General features: G+C 38.5%; 1 protein-coding gene across 1 annotated transcript in view; it reads left to right on the plus strand.

The window, feature by feature from the left end:
• Nucleotides 1–20,466, plus strand: part of LOC107672235 (zinc finger protein 423-like) — a 184,293-nt gene that overhangs the window by 16,304 nt on the left and 147,523 nt on the right. The window contains exon 2 of the mRNA XM_016465329.1: nucleotides 19,185–19,244. Coding sequence (XP_016320815.1) covers nucleotides 19,185–19,244 — 60 coding nt within the window. The remainder of the gene's footprint in view (nucleotides 1–19,184; nucleotides 19,245–20,466) is intronic.

Consider the following 20,466-nt stretch of genomic DNA (forward strand, 5'->3'; position numbering starts at 1 on the left):
CCTCGGTTCCCCCCCACCCCCCTCCTCTGGCGTGTTTTTGGCCAGTGCTGCTGGTTTGTGTTTTTAAGGCCATTTTGTGCAGCGGAGCAGTTTCAGTGCTGATAAAAGTATTTGGTTAATCAGCTTCCCTTGCCATCCCTCGGCCTAGGTTTGGAGGACAGGCTATTGAAGTTGAAGCCCTTGTGGGAAAAGCCCAGGCTGAGAGATTGGCACGGTGCGCTACCAATGTTTGACCTGCGAGATGCAGCTGGCAGCCAATGCGTTCGGATTGCGAGGGTCTGAGGGCAAGGCTGTCAACTGCGTCCCGTCCAGAAGGAAATGCCTGTACCGCCTCACGGGCCAGCCTCCAAAGCCTTATTGGACACAGTGACCCAGTTGAGCGATAAGGGCCTAGCAAAACTCCCACTGTCCATGCTTCCGTGCCATGCTCGGTGAATACTCATCCCTGTCACTCCATCTCCGCTGTCATTCTACTGCAACTAGAGAGTGTGTGTGTGTGTTTTCAGGGGTGGAGCTGTCACAGAATCCGGCCACATTCAAAACAGCCCTGGCTACAGGGAAGGAGTGCAAGAGAGACATAGACATATTGAGGAAACGGGCTCCTCCTCCTGCTGTCAATGCTAGTGTGTTGGTGACAAATGGCTGCCTGAGTGTAAATATTAGTTTTTTTATGCCACATCTCTTGCTGTCAGGATGGCAGCGTTAGTTTAGATGGTGATATTTTGTAGGTGTGGGAATCAGCAGGGACCTGGTGATACAATATTACAGTATATTGATATCCGGATGTTTGACTCTTCATGTAGTGTATAATTGCAATTCAAACTTGTGAAAAATCTTTTACTCATTTCTTATTAATTTTCATTGGACTGTGGTGCTTTGCACCATCAGTTTTTTATTTAATTGTAGAGTGATTTAAATAAATTCATTATACATTATATACAGGGTCTGTACTGATTTCTATAAAATGAAATGTGTTGTAGACTTATAAATTATGTTTAAATTATATTTAGAAATGTTATATATTTAAGTTAAACTATTTCAGTTTAGAAATTTTATATACATTTTTATTAAAAATAGCTTAAATATATTTAGTATATAGACTATAAATTTAATATTTATTTATATTTTTGAAATGTTATTTGATTTATATATTTATTTTAAATAATAGACTTATTTATAAACTTTATATTTGTTATAGTCTTATTTATATTATTATATGAGTTATAGACTCATTTCTATTTTTTAAATTATATTTAGAAAATGTATTTTTATTTTATATTTATTTTAAGCTCAATCTGACTGGTCAGTCTCTCCCCCCCAAAAAAAAAAAAAAATTATGAAATAAAAAAAAAATAATGTGCAAAATAAAACAGTAAATGTCCATTTTTGGCTTCAGAATACTAGGTCGGATATCGCCAACTACCTCATGGTACAATACACGTCATATAACATTTGCCACGATTGTAATGTAATATAGTAGTAAAATATCACTATACTTAAAATCGATACAATGAAATATTAATCTTTATAGTTTTTCCCCTCCTCACCTCTAATATTGAATGACCCTCAGATTTGATGCAGCAGAAAGGGTGCAGTCATTCTGCTGCAATGATGGTTGCTACCTGCAGCCATTGCCAAGGTCCAGCGGACTGTGTTGCGTTTATCGCTGTAGTAAACACACACTAATACTGTATACTATACAGAATGAACAATACATTTCAGCTCAAGGTATTTGTGTGTGTTTATGTGCTGCGGCCACCATTTGTGTGTATGTGTGTCCATTCTCCATGTAGTCGAGTCCCCTCTTTTGAATGGCTTCATACCGCTGTGTCTGGGTATTGATCTTCGGTGGTTGCCTGTGATGTGTGTAGTGCTTACGGGAAAGAGCGTATGTATTTTTATATGCATGTTGGCAGGAGTGAATTGCACCATTCAGAGAGCAGGCCTACAAGCGGAACTATCTTGGGTGTGTTTGTGCCCGCGTGTGTTTGAGTAAGTGCATGGGCTTCTTTTAGCATGCTTGCCTCTCTCCGATCGCGCTCGCGCGCGCGTGTGCGTGTGCGTGTGCGTGTGTGTGCGTGTGTGTGTGTGTGTGTGTGTGTGTGTGTGTGTGTGTGTGTGTGAGAGAGTGTGTGTTTTCAGCCGTGCGTGTTCCCGTCATTCTCCCTGCTATTAAAAGCTATTAAGCCATGCAGAACAAGTCAGGCTTTTATCTATTATTAATTATCTGTAAATGAAAGACACTCTGCCTCTCCTTCTCCCGCTCTCACTCTCTCCTTCATGGCGAGACTGTTCGTCAGTATAGGACAGGGGTGTCCAAACTCAGTTCTGGAGGGCCGGTGTCCTGTAGAGTTTTGCTCCAACTTGCCTCAACACACCTGCCTGGAAGTTTCTAGTATGCCTAGTAAGAGCTTGATTAGCTGGTTCAGGTGTGTTTGATTAGGGTTGGAGCTAAACTCTGCAGGACACCGGTCCTCCAGGACCGAGTTTGGGCACCCCTGGTATAGGATGACCGTTAAGGGGTCATTAACCCAGAAACATGGCAGTGATGGACAGCATGCTGGATCTCTTCATATATAATGTGTTTTCTCCGTCCCGGAGAACAGGGGTGATGTGAAGCCACACATAGCGACCATTAAATCAACCCTACTGCAGGACTTGCGGGATGCCTCTGATTCCCTTTATTAAATGTTGATTGCCTCACCTTACGCTTTTTAACACCGGGTTCAGTGGTCAAAAGGGTGCCTATTGACTGGGGTTGGGTTCATCAGTAGGCCCAGATGGAGACTGCAGACTTTTTTTGTGTGCTGTGGCAAAAATATTAATCACAATTAATTAATTACGACAAAATTTGTTAAATATTTGCATCTATCTATCTATCTATCTATCTATGTGTCTGTCTGTCTGTCTGTCGTTTTATTGTTCTATCCATCTATCTATTGTTCTGTTTATCGATCATTCTGTCGTTCTATCACTGTTTATCTGTCTATCATGCAATCTATTGAGCTGTCGATCTATTGATCTATTATTCTATCATTCTATCTATCATTCCATCTATCGGTCTATGAATACGTCCATCCATCTATTGTTGTAATCACCATTTTATTGAACTTATTACAATATTTTATGAAAATTCACTAAAAACTGAAATTGACATGACTGATTTTACACAACAATACAGTATTTGGCAAAGCAAGTGTGGTTATGAATTATTGGCTGAAATATTGGTCTATTAAACTAACCAAAATCACAAAAAAAAAACCAAATATTCATTTAATAATAGCATTTACAAATAATCCTAGCAGACCAACCTTTCATTGTTATTATTACTAACTGTAAGCTGTTAACTAGGTATGCGTATTTCAGCTTATCCAGTCATATTTTAGACCCTGTAGTCATTTTACCATATCGCCACCATTCGCCACCAACAAGGCTTTCCTTTTGTAATTTCTTTAATTATGCATGCCATAACCCCAGAAATCACCACTACTCTGTGTGTGTCACACATGTTTTTTGTGATGATGTTTGTGCCACATGTTGGACAGGAGGAGATCAAACGCCCCACACTCAGAGCTGTGGACCCCGACATGATTAATCCAGAGCAAGCATGTGTGTGCGCGACAGTCTGGGGCCCGGTCTCCCGATTCTTAGGGACACGCAGTAGGCCCCCGATCGTGATGCTTGATGTTGCGGTAGCAGCCATTGGCCCTGCGTGGGCCCATTCTAATGAGGGGGCCGGACCACAGTGCACCCTGGGCCCAAACAGCTCGCCGCTGGACACTAATCCCAGGGTGCCGTGGAGCTGTTTTGTACTGACAAAATCACACATGCTTTGCTCAGGAAGCAGCACGCACACACTCGTACACAAATAAGGCAGGAGCACAAAGACACAGGGGTATGAACCCATTCAAATGCATGGGCTCAAACACGCACAGGGCGCACGCACATACACACACACACTGAGCTGCAAATGGGGGGCTGCTAATGGCTTCCAGTGGGAGAGAAGGAGAGCAAGGCTTTATCCCTTAAGTGTAGAAGACTTAATCATACAGAATGGCCCGGGGCCAGTAACAGGGCTGTACAGCACGCCCCTCCACACACGCATTAGGTATTCTGCAGCTGAATCTCCTGCAGATGGCTGCAGCAGAGCCGGACCCAGGTGAGACTACCTCTGAGCGCTCGCTCACTCACTTTCTCCCTTCCCTTCCATCTCTCTCTTTTTCTCTTCATGTCAAACACACATACCAACAGTGGTCCACAAGAGCTTTTCATTGTAATGTCATTGGAGGTGCGTCTGCATAATATTCTCGCCCTCCCTCCGCCCATCTATTAGTCTTTTTGTCTCTCTCAAAATGTATATTCATACAAGCCCTACTAGCATGACTGTTTAAATAACAATCTCTCTTTTCCGTCATGGCGCTGCAGTGCGATGCCAATCTTTGAAGCTTTACCTGCAATGTGTGAGACCCTTAATGGGAGAAGCAGGGGGCTGGCGTGCATGTGTGTGCGTGTTAGGGTCCGCATATGCACGTGTGCTCGTTAAGGACCCTCACAGCATCAGGTCTGAGGGCGAGGATGTTTCTTCTCGCTGGGTTAACCGATGCGATCTCATTCTTTGTATGTGCAGCATCTCCTTGTTGTCGGAATCTCTCACTCACGGTGAAACGCATCCCTGATTTGATAACGCGGTGGATCCTGATGGAATTCCTCTTCGGTTCAGGAGGAGTGTGTTCAGGTAATCCTGCTAGTCACAACGACAAGGGTTATATAAACAGATGCTAACCGAATTCACCCCCAGTTCCCCATTTTTCTTACCGTGGCTATGTCTGGGGGGAAATTTGATGCGAGTTTCATGCTTGTCGAGCCTCTTACGGGCAGCTATCCACACTTGCTTTCTTTTTGTATAGCTCTACGTTAAATAAACCCCTGTAGCAACAATTGCTGTTTTGTTCTTTCTATTTTTTGAAGACTTTTTTGACACTTTTTTTCTCACAGTGGGAGATAAGACAGGAAATTATGAAGGAAAAGGGAATCAGGAAATATATTGTTAGATTTGAACACTTGTTACCACAATGCCTCAATAATTTTTATTTTTGAATTTATAATTTTGAATCAGAATGTTATAATTGCATTCAGATTTGCCTTCATCCAATCAACAACCGATGGATATAATTGAGTGCCCACCCTTTTTACTTTTTAATAAAATGTTTCACTCAGATGTACATCATAATATGGAAGATCTGTCAAAACTTCTGTTACATCACAACATTAAAAGAATGTTCACCCAAAAATTTAAATTTTGTCATCATTTACTCACCCTCATGTTGTTCCAAATCTATATGAATTTCTTTCTTCTGTTGAACACAAAATAAGATATTTTTAATAATGTTGGTAACCAGAAAGTTGCTGGTAGCTATTTACTTCCATAGTATGGACAAAAAATACTGTGGAAGTCAATGGCTAACAGCAACTGTTTGGTTACCAACATTCTTTAAAATATCTTTTGTGTTCAACAGAAGAAAGAAACTCATACAGGTTTGGAACAACTTTAGGGAGCTGTGCTTCATTTTTAGGTGAACTATCCATTTAAAAGTTAGAAAAATTACATCTTAAAAAAAATCAATCTCTTTCAAATATTAATATAGTAAAAGTCGAGCTACAGTTGGCTTCGCCATTGTGCTCATGCCCCAATAAAGTGCATTGATTTCCTCTGAAAAGTATAAAAAAAATTGATTTCCTCTGAAAAGTTTCCTCTGTTTGTTTGAGAATCATGACCAGCAACACTGGCTAAACCAATGGCATGAGTTTGGGGCAGGATCAGGATCTATTTGGCCAACCAGTGGCACACCTGATTTGGAAACCTGTTTTAAATCAGTATTTATTTATTCCTTTTGGTGACACAGAAATTAGACAAGCCAGACCCTTTACAAGTTCAGATAGAAATGGAGCATGTTCATCTGTGCTTACTTATTGTGATTTCCCCATACCCTTGTTATTTTGGTAGATAAGCATCGCCCGTTGTTAATTTAAAGCACTCATTTTGAAAACAGTTAAAGGCTGTGTCATTCTCCCACCGGCTGGCAAGCGTTTTGGCGGTTAAATGCGAGTGTTGTGTTTGCCATGTTGTTACGACGCGCTTGTTTGATCTCTACCCTAGTCCTATTCTCCGCTCTGCTACGCTGATCACTGTGTTGCCGTCAGCTACACTCACATTTATTTGTCTCTGTGAGTGAGTGAGTGTGTGTATGTGTGTGTGGTGACGGTGCTGTTTAACACTGTTTAACAGGACCCAGAAATGCAAATAACGCTGCATGCTCACTCCAACACAGCAGTAATTAACTGAGGAGGAATTTCAATAATATAGAAATAAATTGTGTCAAGGATTTGTGTGTGTGTGTGTGTGAGTGAGATGTAGAGGGAGTTTGAAGATGGCCCTTGGGGGAAACGTGTTTTTTCCTCTTTCTTTCTTCCTTTAAATAATAGTTTAAATGGAAAAAGAAACAGCAGTCCACCCCTGCAATGGTGCTAAAAAGGGGGAGATTTCCCCAGGATGCTGATTATTTATTAACCCCTTCCTACCTGTGAGATTAATACACACACACACGCAGTTTATTTTATTCATAGTTTAGTTTGTTTATAAAATAACAGAATATTATTACATATTTTTAGTTAAACTTACTAAGGCTGACCAAACTGTGGAGCTTTTGTTTATTTATTCAAATTTAAAAAAAGTATGCATTCAAAACAGTCCTCAAAGTGAAATGATGCTTATGTTTAGGTACTGCAAATGTGAGCTTAAAATATATATTACTGAATAATCATAATTCTGATTTCATCTATTTTCAATTTTAGAGAAAGTTTATTGATGCGGGTGGGTTGCTTTAAGTAGCTGTGCAAATGGGCACATAGTGTAAACACAAACTGAATTGTCCTGATTTTTTTAATTCATAGATTATAATGCAATGATATATTGTCCACCTCACTAAAAATATAAAAAAACATAAATCGTCACCTTATAGCATGATAAAGTCTAGTTCCATCTAGAGTTACATTGAGAGATCACAGTATGTAAAAGCATGCAAACGCTCTGGTCAGTGCTGTCCATTTTGGATCTTGAAATGGAGGTACGGCGTCAATCTCTACTCCTCCCTCCAGCTCCTGTGTAGCTCCGGAGCATGTTAAGGAAATGGAGAGTATCCAAGGTAACATTTAAAACATGCTGTTATCATTAGAACGTGCACCCCACTGTATAAAGCTTTTACAAGCAGGAGCTGTTCTGGAGGAAGGAAGCAGTGTCAGTGCCTGCAATGTGGAGCCTTCCTTTCACCAGTGCACAGTGCCAAAAATGAATAAGGAATGCACTAAGTCTGTAGTGGCAGACCGATATTGGCAATATAATACTGCCGTATACGCTAACGTTCAAAAGTTTGCACTGAAAATTCAGCTTTGCCATCACTGGAATAAATAACTTTTTAAAATATACTGAAATAGAATGTTTTAAATTGTAATAATATTTTACAATATTACTATAATTTACTGTAGTGTAGCATAACAGTTTAATTTGAGTAAATGAGATATACACAAAATTTAAAATGTAAGACTTGTCAATATTTAATCACAATTAACGCATTTTTTAGGGATGCACACATATTTGTAATATACTGGATGTCAACTGATACTGGAGATCTTTTTTTATTGGTTGATATTGGGTATTTAATTGTGCATGCTTTTTTCTTCTGTTTTTACATGTAGATTTGTCACATCTAAAGTGAATCTTTAACACTTTTAAACTCTTTAAAATTATTACTGTACATTTATAATGCTGTTTAATTTTGAATTTATTTAGACATAATAGTATAGAATTTTTAATGTCTGTTTATCACTTAGTAATATAAATATTTATGGTCTCATGTGCTATGGGCGAAATTGTAATATTAGTGCATCCTGTCTAATTTTGCCAGAAAATTTGTTTATATATACTGGCCTGGCCAGTCAGTCACTAGAAGAAGTATTTACTACTTTGGGACTGTGAATGTTGGTGATTGGTTGATAGTGGATGGTTAACAATCATATGATATGCCTATTATATCTCACATTCCCCCTTCATCTCACACTTCCTATGGCTAAAGCGCCCCCGTCGCGTCGCAGTTCACAACAGCAGTGCTTTCCACACGCAGGGTGCCAGGGGATGAAGACAAGATACACAGAAATAAATATGCTCAGCTAATGAGGGAGAGCAGGAAGAGGCTTTTAATAGAATGCTGCTTTTAAAACTCCTTCTAATTACTTTTTTTTCCCTTCTTCTCCCAATCGCCCTCTTCTTTTGTTTCTTTTCATGCGGGGTTGTGTTTGGCTGTGCGGATCCTAGTGTGAGGTCTTAATATCCTCTTGGGTTTTATGTTTTATTCTTGTTTTTAGGAGGGTTGGAGAGTTTGAGTCACTCAGGACTGGAAGTGTGTACTGAAGGCCATCTGTAGTCCAGTGGTCCACAGCTGGACGGCCCATCCCTGAGCGTTAGCCACACCTTGATGTGTTTGGGTTTTTATAACAGTGATAATTTATATTCTGTAACATCTGCAATCACTTTCATATAGCTGTTCATTCACTGATATTTCTGACCATTGACTTCACAGTGGGTCTGGAGTTGTAGCTCTCTTTCTCTCTGTGTGTGTGAGACAGAGAGCAAGTAAGTATGTCTTTCTTGGCTCGAGCCCAGTGCAGTGCAGTAGTGTGTAGGAGGCAGAGGTCTGCCAGTGCCGCTGGCAGCTTTGTTTTTAGACAGAGATCGGGGCTCAACTGTGTGTGGTGCTGTTGTGCTGAAGCCTGGGGCTGAACGGAGCTGTGTGTGTGTGTGTGTGTGTGTGTGTGTGTGTGTTTGAGAAGATGTAGGGCATTTGTCTACCGTAACCCTCTTCCTCCTCCGCACTCCTGCGCTCTTTCTCTCTGCCTGACTACACTCCAATATCCTTCCTCTAATGAAGCGGGAAGCGGGAAATGGGGGATGAGTGGTGCTCTGATTGGGAGTAATTTAGCATTTTTTTCCTCCTCCGTTGGGAAGACATGTCTTCAGGAATGTGACGTCCCTCGTCTGGTCCAGGAGTCTTAAGTGATTGCTGTGGTGCAGCTGAGATTTAGGTGATGCTTCGGTTTGAATTCTGGGATTGCACAAAGATAGGGTGTTCTGGATGGTTGCTAAGGTTTTGATGGGGTCCAAATCAGAAGAGCCCACCTTGAAGTCTCTGTGATACTCTGGTCTCTATGTATAGTGTGGGTTCCTCCTTCAAAATAAGTTTGAGTTGTTTGTTTGTTTTAAGGGTGCTTTCACACTTGGTTCCAGTGGCATGCACAGGGGGTGGGCCGGGAGGGGGCTCAAGCCCCTGCCCTTTAATCGCTTAAAGTGCCCTTTTGGTCTGTGATTTCTACCGAAGGAAAGCGATATGCCTTGGTGCGATTATTGCAACGGCTGCAGTTTAATTAAATAAATATGTGTGCTGTGTGTTTCAGTGTGAAGCGCAATGTTATGTTCTATTACATGCAAGCAGTTCATGATCATAACCATAAATATTATTATTGAATTTTTTTACAAAACTTTTTACATACGGAGAACAAGTCATTGTGAGGAAACATGTTAGTTTCAAATTTCAACGCTCAGCGAATTTTGCTGAACAAACAGCAAATTTAAAATTATTAGACATTTCAGCTGACCGATGAAGGCTTTATGTAATATTAAGTTTGTCCACTAGATGGACAAAATCTTTTAAGCCTAGTCTTGTTCTGCTCAGTCTCTGTCCTTTAGAATGACAAATACATGCATAGAATCAGTTGGTATGTACTGTACTGTCAGTATAGTTTTACATAATTATTTTGAAAATGCTTATAGAGCATTGAAATAATTTTTAAAAATCTTATAGATCATTAAAAGTTTTATATATCCTACCCTCTCTCACTCATAGGATAAGAAATCTTTTAAGCCTAATCTTTTACTGCTCAGTTCCATTAGTTAGATTGACAAACGAATACATAAAATAAGTTGTATATGTACTATACTGGTAATATAGTTATATAATTTTTTCACAAATGTTTATAGATCATTATAATCATTTTTAAAAATAGTTATAGATCATAAAAAGTGTTGGTAACTCTTTACAATAAGGTCTCTTTTGTTAACATTAGTTAATGCATCAACTAAAATGAACTAACAATGAACAATATATTTTTATAGCATTTATTAATCTTTTTTTAATGTTAGTTAAAGGTGTCATATGATGCTTTTTTAAAGATCATTATTTTGTGTATTTGGTGTAACAGAATATGTTGACATGCTTTAATGTTCAAAAAACACATTATTTTTCAAATACTGTACATTATTGTGTTAATTCACAGTACATTAACTAATGTTAACAGATACAACTTTAAATGTTAATAATGTATTTAGTAATTTTGAACTTAATATTAACTAACATTAATAAATATTATATAATTATTTTTCATGTTAACTAATATAATGTTAACAACTGAAACCTTATTGTAAAGTGTTACCAAAGTTTTATATATCGTTCTGTGTGTGTGTGTGTGTATTAAAGGCCTCTACAAGAAAACATTATTGAATTCTTTATTTTTACATGAAAAAGCTTCCCGTTTAATGGCTGGAATATACCAGCATTATGACGTAAGAGACAACATTTTTAAATTTAAATCTTTTATTCTCTAAAGTAAATCACTTAAAAGCTCCTGAGTGCTTGTACAAAATTTGTTCACAAAAAAAAATTTTATGCTTTACTTGGAGCATTTTTAGCAGTTTATTGACTGGCTAAAAGCAATTACTCCCCATTCATTTTTGAGTGTAGAATTGTGAATATTTCCTAGTGAATTCAGTACCATTAGGCATGGGCCGGTATGAGATTTTGACGGTATGATAACCTTAAGCAAAAATATCACGGTTTCACGGTATCACAGTATTGTTGTTACAGCTCTAAAATGTGTTAATTTTAAATGTCTGGGTAAAAAAAAACAAAAAAAACTGAACACAATATATTTTGAGCAACATACAGAATATTTGGAACAGTAGTATTTGTTTATTTTTTCTTTGATTTGTTTCTGAAATGTGGGCTGTCCTGCAGCTTTTGATGTGGATGGTTGATTTGCTGCTAGAGCTACTGCTGCCCTAAAAAGAAGAAAAATAAAGACTGACATCTTTATTTAACCTAAATCTGTAATTACAGTTATTTAATTTTAGTTATATAATTTATATACATATCATTTATATAATTTCATATCATTTATTTATATAATTTCATATACATAATTTGATTTAATAATAACCCAATTTGAAGCAAAAACAGAATGTTCTGACTAGCTTGTGAAATTATACTACAAGCATGAACTAAGCAAAAAGCAGGAGCTCTGAATGAGACGCAGATTCACACTCTGACAGCAGGAGGCGCTTCTGGAACACTAGATACAGCGTTTCCTTGGTTATCGCAGTAAACAAAGCAGAGCTGCAATGAAACGCTGCTTTAATGTGAATTATACGAGATGAAAAGAAAATACCATCTAAACGTTTCTGAAGACAGCCCGTTCCCCTCAGAAACACATTCACATAAACCCCAAATAAATATTTAGGATTTTCTTCCAATAGTTTGTGCATCATGAACAGTGATTGATCTGCCCGCTACAGTATTTTTCCCTGTGCGTCCGTCTTCAGCGTCTCTGGCCTCTGTTAACGGGCGTTTACAGACTTAATATTTTCAAATAAATGACATTTGGAAAATGATATGCATTGCAACGCAGTTTGTGCAAGTCCAGAACAGAGATCGGCTGCAATAAAACAATAAACGGCCGGTTGCCGATCGCGTAAGTTCCAGAGGAAGCTCCTTCGGCCGTCATAGACACACGTGACTGACCGCTCGCTCGCACCAACAGGAGGGCGAGGGGGCGTGTTACTCTCTACAGTGCACTCAACCTAAGGGATTCCTACACTTTCAGCCTTTGAGGAGACATGAAAAACAGCGCATACCGCAGGAACGGTATAACGGAAAATATTAGCGGTTTTGAAACGTGACATTTTCAAATCGCGGTATACCTTGAAACTGGTAATCGACCCATGCCTACAACATGGGATATATCAATGCATGTTGATGAACTTATCGTAGTTTATAGTTATATGGAAACGAAAGTGGTTAACATTCAACCTGTTCTTTTTCTTCAGTATTTGTGATTTGAATTTTGTGAACGGGAGTTCCCCTTTTGCTGTGTTATAACCCGGGCTTGGGATGCTTTTACTTTCGAATTCGTGATCTTGTCACGTTTTACAAGAAAATATATTTGTCTGATTTGCTTACATACATATATATGTATGTAAGCAACGTATGTAAGCAAATCACGCATATTGCTTTGTTCTTGGTTCTTGTCAACAGTATCTCTGCCAGGATAAGCACTGAATGAATGACAGGCTTTCCGTTGTAACATTGCGTAAGGGTGACATCTAGTGGAGAAGACTAATGATAAGATTCACATTAATCAGATCTTGTTTTAAATGTTTGCTGAAATAAATACAGGAAAAGATCGATTTGCAGCTTTTGAGAATCGATATCGAATCGACATCATTTAAAAAAAACGATTAATCGAAAAATCTATTTTTTTGCCCAGCCCTAGCTTCCATAGCATAACGTGAGGTAAACAGCAAAGATAACAAGCTTTTCAAAATTAAAACAAAAAGAAAAGTAAAACTAAACTTGCAGTGCTTGCATGTTTTTTTTTTTTCCCACAAGAATACCAACATGTTCACCTTCTCTGGTTTAAGAAGCGGTCTTTTACTTTGCTTTAGCGTGAAAACCATCCATCGTTTCCTCAATATTTACGTCCTTTTTGCTGCACGCACCTTCGCGCTCCTGCTGACAGGCTCTACACATCGCTGCGCAGTTCAAACGAGTAGCGCGGTTTCGTTATGCTTTCAGTTTCGTTTGTCGTTTGATGTTTCTCATATGCAACAGAAATGGCAGCGCTTATACGTTGAACAATGCGGTGGTCGCTCACAAAATTTAGTCACACAGGCAGAAAAAATGGTCACAAAATGCGACCATTTAGTCGCAGTCTGGAGCCCTGCACTGTGCACCGTTTATCTGATGCCACCGGGGTGGCGGTTGCGCTGGTGGCTTGGGCCCGTCATCGCTGCTTGCAGCTTTATTTATTATTGCATTTATATTTACATTACAGTGAAATAATAATAAATGCTTAATAATAAACAAATTAAATACAAATAGGATAAGTAAATCACATTTTAAATTGCAGTCACTGTTCATTTTTATTAGGGCTGGGCGATATGGCAAAAAAAAAAAATCTTGATTTTTTTTTCAGAACTTTTGACCGATTCTTGATTTTTACAATTTTTAACAAGTCAACTTGAAAATGTAACTACAACATGATTCAACTAAATTTTTCTTTATTAACCCTCTAGTTAAAAAAAAATTCTATTCCAAGTGCACCACACATGAAGTTGCATCAACATGATGTAAATGTTAAACAAATCACTTGATCACTATCTTTGCAAAAAAGATGCATGAACTACAATTACATCTTGTACAAACTTGTCATATACATATTATATGTTCAGAAATAATACAAGGACAATGCTTTAAAAAAATCTCAAAAGTCAAGGTAGTTCAAATTCAAAATTACTGAAGGTAAAACACCAGTATATATACTATTAACCATAAATGCTCTGTAAAAACAATGAACAGCAGCTTTCAGCCTGATGTCACCATGATGCAAACATGAAATATCATACATACAGTAGTTGTTCTTTACAGGTTTTTATGCGATTATGCTGCTTTTCTATAGTTTGACTGTTGCGCTCGCGTCTCTTGCAGCGTCTCATGCATGAAACGCCATTCTAAAAACGTGGCGCTCAAGTTAAAAGAAGTTCAACTCCCATCTTCCTGCATTGTTTCCAATTCCACTGCCCGCTTCGCATCTTTGTCAACACAAAAGCACATTCTGTGTGAGTGGCACTTAATGATATATTCTACTTATGGTCCTTCACAGAGCGCGTCACACGTGAGCGGTTAATCACGCGCGCTGACATGCGGTTGGATCATTCTTTTCTCTTTACTGTTAACATTGGCATATTGTCAAAGTGTGTAATTCTAACGTTTGGTAATATTTATATTCAAAATCGTGATTCCTCGATTTATAAAAAATAAAATCGTGGCAAAACATTAAATTCGAATTAATCGATAAAATCGGAAAAATTGCCCAGCCCTAATTTTTGTCAGTCAGTTTTAATCAGAAAAAAGGCAGTTGCACTTTCCCCCAATTCATGCAACTTTTTTGTATTTTACAGTGAAATAATACAATTTTAATGTTTATTTTGTTTAATATTAGGGATGCACCGATACCGATACTGGTATCGGTATCGGGCCCGATACTGAGCTCCTGTACTCGTACTCGTACTCGTTAAAATGCCCCGATACCAAACGCCGATACCACACAGCATGTGACAAGTGCAAAGTAAACTGTGACAAATTATACCCAAAATTTCTTCATACAGTGGACTACCAGTAAAACTGATACAAATTTGGGACGAAAAATTATTCAGACAGAGTCTGGGAAAAAAAAAATGAAGTTGAAGTTTGCATGAACCTGGATGACAGCATGCCCAGGAGACTACAGGCTGTCATTAAGGCTAAGAGTTGCCCGACAAAGTATTGATAGTTGTGTAAATACTGTCATACTAACAGCTGTCTGATACTGGAAAAAGTGGTATCGGTGCATCCCTATTTAATATTTTTATTTAGTAGTAAAAGTAATAATAATAATAAGTCATATTCTTTTTTTCTTCTTTTTATCCTTTAAAATGATTAAACTTTAAAATAATTAGAATATTAATTATTATTATTAACTGTAATTATAATTACTATTTTAAAGTCATATTCATAACAATTTGGGCATGTTGTGCAGCCATACAAACAAGCATAGCAAACCCGTGATAAAAATCACATTTTAATCGCAGAAAAATCACAGTCAATGGAAAAAAATCTATTAAATTCTACAAAATATACAATGAAAGTCTAAAATTTCAAAAGGGAATTGACAGTTTGGACAAAAACACACTGATACTTTTTCAAAATATCTTCATTTGTTTTCCACAGAAGAAATGCATAGAGGTGAACTATCCCTTTAATACTTAGGATTAGGGGTTTGTATAAATCCCTAACCATGAGTATGAGCAAGTAAGCACCACTAATTATCTCTTCATAAGGAAGGTAGAGGTGTTGTGTGTGTGTGTGGGGGTGTCTGAGTGTGCTTAGCACCTGCAGTGTAGGCTGGGTTTCAGGAGAGATACTGTGCTTTCTGTGTGTGTTTGTAAGTGTGTGCATTTTTTTGTATGAGTAGCAGCACTCATAGTGGATCATATAGACTACAGGGAGCATAACATAAAGCCAGGGTGAGAGAAGCCCAGCCCTGTACAGTGGAGAACAAGAGAGCAAGATCTGACTAGAAAAAGCAGCATGATATCTCCCCTGATAAACAGTACAGCATGGCATCGAAGCGACTCTGGGAGAGAAACTATTCTGTGAACAGAGAAAGAACACACAAATACAAACTTACAGTAAAGAGAAAAGATGGTCAGAGAAGAGTAGGAGAACATCTAAGCAGTGTTAGGTAGATGCTTTCTGATTTGGTCCTGATCAGGGTCACAGTAAGCAATTGTTGGGCCCAGTATAAAATGTTAATCACGGGCCCCAGTACTAGTGGTCGACCGATATTGTTTTTTTGACAGCTGATGCTGATGCCGATATCTTGGAAAGCAGGGTGGCCGATATAATTGTATTTATTTTAAAGGGGTCATATGATGCTTTTTTAAAGATCATTATTTTGTGTATTTGGTGTAACATTTGAAATCATTTGAAAATTGATTAAAAAATAAATGTGTTAAATATACGTATACTTTAGATGACTAAATATTTAATAAAAATATAATTAAAAAGGAAGTAAACAACCAACAGGACACTCAGTATTCTGGGAAGTTTGTGTGCATTAATCCTATTTTTTCAAATAAAGTCAAGGTAACACTCATTTTACATACAGCACACAGTGAAAATGACATGAATATGACAATGGGCAAAAGCATGAAGCGCAGCATAATTTAAAATCATGATTTTAAAGTTTGACAATCGCTCGTCTCCAGTGAAGCTGAACTCTCCTCCTGTCAGCATTCAATTCGCACGGTCGACCGTCATGCAGAGAACACGCGATCATGCAGGATACACATGCACACTTCACAAGATCTCACAACTGGATCCGACTAAAGTTGCAAGGTTTTTGAAATTAGATGTTTATTAGACATTCAAAGATTTAAATTATATAAATGCGTATTTGCTGAATGCTGACGGCAAACACGAAAGTATTATAATGTTTGCCTTCTATTACTAATAATATAAAAGCAATCGTTATAAGACTTTTTGTATACATTTTAATTCCTTTGTTTAACCGTTCTATCTGATTATTAGACAGACTTCTATCCGTATTAGACCTGTTAACGACAACAGCGAACAAGAGGGAGAATGTGAGCTCTGTGTGCGCCTCAGGCGCTGCCGTTCTCAGCGTCGTCAAAATAAAAGTCCCGCCTCGAACGCATCGGCCGATATTTAAAAAAATGGCAAATATCGGCCGATATATCGACCTTGGCGATATATCGGTCGACCACTACCCAGTACGGCTGTATTCCGGTTGAATCCCCCCTCGTCCTGATTACAAAGTACATGAATTGCGCTATGCTAAAAATGCAAGGTAAGATACTACCTGGCTGCAATCATGTTTATTTGTAAACTACAAACCAATTTATTGTTTTGCTGATAAGTAATCAATGTTTGAATTATTTAAGTGTATTTTGCAGTGTAATACACTAAATTGGTAATTACAAATGGGTAATTTTTAAAACCATTTTAGACTTTCTGATTTACGGTTTTGAATTTAATTTAGTTCGGTTTTCTCGCAAAATTATTTTTTTGCTTTATTTTTAATTACATTTTATTTATGTCTAAATTTATTAAAATTGATAAAATTTATAAACTAAACTAAACTTGAACTTATGTTTAACCTGGGAAAACAAACAGAATTTAAATAAATAAATAAATGTCATAGAAGTGAGTTTTTCAGGCACCTGGCTTTCTTGAAAATGTAAAGTCTTTTTCATGACAGAAGTTCTTGAGGAACATGTTTGTCACCATTTTTTCCATTTTTCCACCATTTTTTTTCATCAGATCATTTTTGTGATCTGTTTATGAATTACACATATTCCAGTTTTACCCAACACTGCCTCCAAGTCTGGAGCAAGAATAAACGGAAGCAAAAATCCAGCAGAACGTCATTTTTGGAATTTGAGTAACGGAGGGGAAAAATGTGAGAGACTTTTAAACAAAGGACAAGAGAAAGGCAAAGAGAGGTGTGACGTATCCCTTGACTTTGAGAGAAGTGGAAGAGAAGACCTCAGTGTCCTGTTAGCAAAGGCCTTCTGTTTTTTTCTGGGCTCAAGCGCTTGGCGTCCGGTAACAGGCCAGTCATTCTGACCTGGCTCGGCTCCTCGGGCCTTGACGGCAGGCTTTGCGCTGGAACTCCTGGCTGGAGCGTCTGCGGTCCTTATATTCCACTGTACTGAGAGGGAAAACAGGGGTCTGTTGGCCTTGGCTTGGGAGTAGAATATTGAAAAGGGAGGTGGTAGTGGAGTCGAGTTCACACCGACCACCCTGCTGGGAGCAGCTTCGGCAAGAACGGTGTACGGTGGCCCAGACAGCACTTTCTGCAGTAGTGTGTGTGTGTGTGTTTGAGAGGAAAAGAGAGTCTGTGTGTAATTAAGGAACTGATAATGTGGAAGGAATGCAGTATGGCTGTCAGGGACAGTGCAGTTTGTGCCTTACTCTCTCTCTCTCTCTCTCTCTCTCTCTCTCTCTGTCTTTCTCTCCTTTTGTCTCTCATTTTTTCCTGCTTTCTCTGAGAGTCTTTTCCTGGGAGGAAGTGGGTTTAGTGAGACTGCAGTGATGCCCAATGCCAGTGGGAGCATATCTAACCACAATTTCCTTTACACAGAGCAGATTCAGTCTCTCTCTCGTGCTTTCTCTGGCTCTCTGTCTTTCTTGTTCCCACTTTTGTTTCTTTTCTCATATAAACTCTATTTAAAGAAACAGTTCACTCAAATAATACACGTCTGTCATGATTTACTCATCCTCATATTAGTGTAAACTAGTATGACTTTGATTCTCCTGTGAACACAAAAGAAAGAATTACATTCACATTTATTTAGCAGAGACTGAAAGTGAAAGCAATTTAAATGATATTAGGCAGAATGTACTGATTGCCCCCCCCCATATGACCATATGTGTTCCACATTAAAATAAAAATAAAAAAAACTCAAGGGTTTGAAATAACATGAGGGTGAGTAAATAATTACATAGATAAGTTTCATTTTGGCTTAATTAACGCTTTAAATCTTCATGTTGGCCTCTTTTGAACCTCATCATTGATGTTTATCTTTCCTGTTTTTTGTTACTTATCTTCATGGACATTGTTCGCTGAGTGTGAAGTCTTCTACACTTAATAGTCCATTCATGCTGAAAAAGTGCAGTTATAAATTACTCAACAGATTACTTCATGCACTGATGCCTCTGTCATCTAATGTGGAGAGGTTACACAAATTGCAGACTGTTTGTTGTTGAAAAGTTACAGTATGTGTTTCCATTCTAGACTGTGTGCCAAAGTGCTTCCAGGCTACGGGGAGTTTTTGAGTTTGTGTGTGAGTGTGTGTTTATGGTGGTGAGCTGTGGGGGGTGGTCCAAGTTCTTATTGTGTCCTGAACACTGCTGCTTCCTGTTTGTGTGCCAGTGAGGCTTCCTTCCTTGAATATGCCCAGGAAAACCTTCATCACACATTCCTCCTCTCATCTCACTGCCTCCCATTACCTGTTTTTGCACCTCCAAAATTAGCACATAGACAAACAAAGAGCACATACACACAATAAAGCCCTTTGATGTGCATCCAGCAATCAGATCGAATGCATCATAGGCTCATAATGGGCCGCCATTTATGTGGCGCGCTTCTGAGAAGAATGCCGAAAATGTTTGTGTGCTCAAAATGTGTGGTTTGGCTTCACAAACGCTCTAATACACTCTCTCTCTCTTTTTCGGTAGCGGTGGAAGAGGCCGAATCTACAGAGTGCGCCAGTGGTTGGGACTCCTCTGTTCAGACAGGTATGATTTCGCTAGCGTGGCATCCTGCAGGATACATCCAACCCCCTGCTCCCTCGGAGACGACCCGCTGCATCACAATCTCTAATATCAATTCCACATGGCCTGCAGCCCTGCGCACAGAGGGAGGAAGGGAGGAAAGGAGGGAGAGATTTTCATAAGGCACAAGAGGATGGCGTCCAGGTGCATGCTGGACTGGAGGCTTAGAGGCGCTTCCTGTCTGAATGTAAAGGCACTTTGCCGCACTCAGAATGTAATATTGCACGACTTGACGAGTTTGATTACACCTCCTCTCTGGAGAGGAAAATTTCTATCTGGCAAAAACCAAGCGGGCTGTTTTAGATCATGCATCTTTCTGAATATTAGATTTTGCTTTTCAACCTATTACCTCCGAAGCCCTTTTCACTACTCGAGCATTTTTAAACGAGGAAACATATCTATACGGATTTGGATTTGATGGAAGTGTGAAAATATTACCACGGCATCAACCGAGCTGCGTGTTTTGACTGGACGTTATCCAGCAAACTACACAGCTATGCATTTTTTTTTTGATTATGAATGTATTAGTCCTTGCTCACCTCAACACTGAAAGATACAGGATACAGTCAGGGGGAAAAAGGGATGTGATATCATTCACCTGTTGAGATTTAATTGGATTGCGAAAAGTGGTTTCTATATGACTGGTTAGTGGCAGGAGGGGGTGATGACATTCAAAAAGGAAGCTTATGAAAGTTATTTTAATGAAATATCACAAAGGCAAACTTTTTTGTGCAGGAAAGTGTATTTATTCAGAACATAAATTGTTAGTTGTGATTTCATGATCCTTTTAAAGTTTAACATCTTTTCTGCGTGAGGTACATTTTCGTTTAATTCCAGATCACGTGGATTACTATTGACTGGATTTCAATTTTGTTCAAGCAACGGTAAATGTGACTGTACCTTAAGACTTAAAAATGCAGAAAAACACAAAAAGTGTTTTTTTTTCTTCTCCGGAGGAATCTTTGTGGTATCTAATGCTATCGATATGCAATTGAGGCAATTTCCTTGACCCATTCCCCCTTCTCCCCATCATTTCCTGTCATCCCTCTACTATCCCAATCAAAAAACATGTCTAAAAACATGGCCTAAGTAAAATAATATATCAACCCTCTATGGACACCTTGGCAATTGAATCGCCATTGGCTAGTAAATTTTTTTGTTTACTCGCCAGACTGAAATACTAATA

The sequence above is a fragment of the Sinocyclocheilus anshuiensis genome, unplaced genomic scaffold (assembly GCF_001515605.1).
Source record: "Sinocyclocheilus anshuiensis isolate Anshui unplaced genomic scaffold, SAMN03320099.WGS_v1.1 scaffold997, whole genome shotgun sequence".
NCBI classification, from domain to species: Eukaryota; Metazoa; Chordata; class Actinopteri; order Cypriniformes; family Cyprinidae; genus Sinocyclocheilus; species Sinocyclocheilus anshuiensis.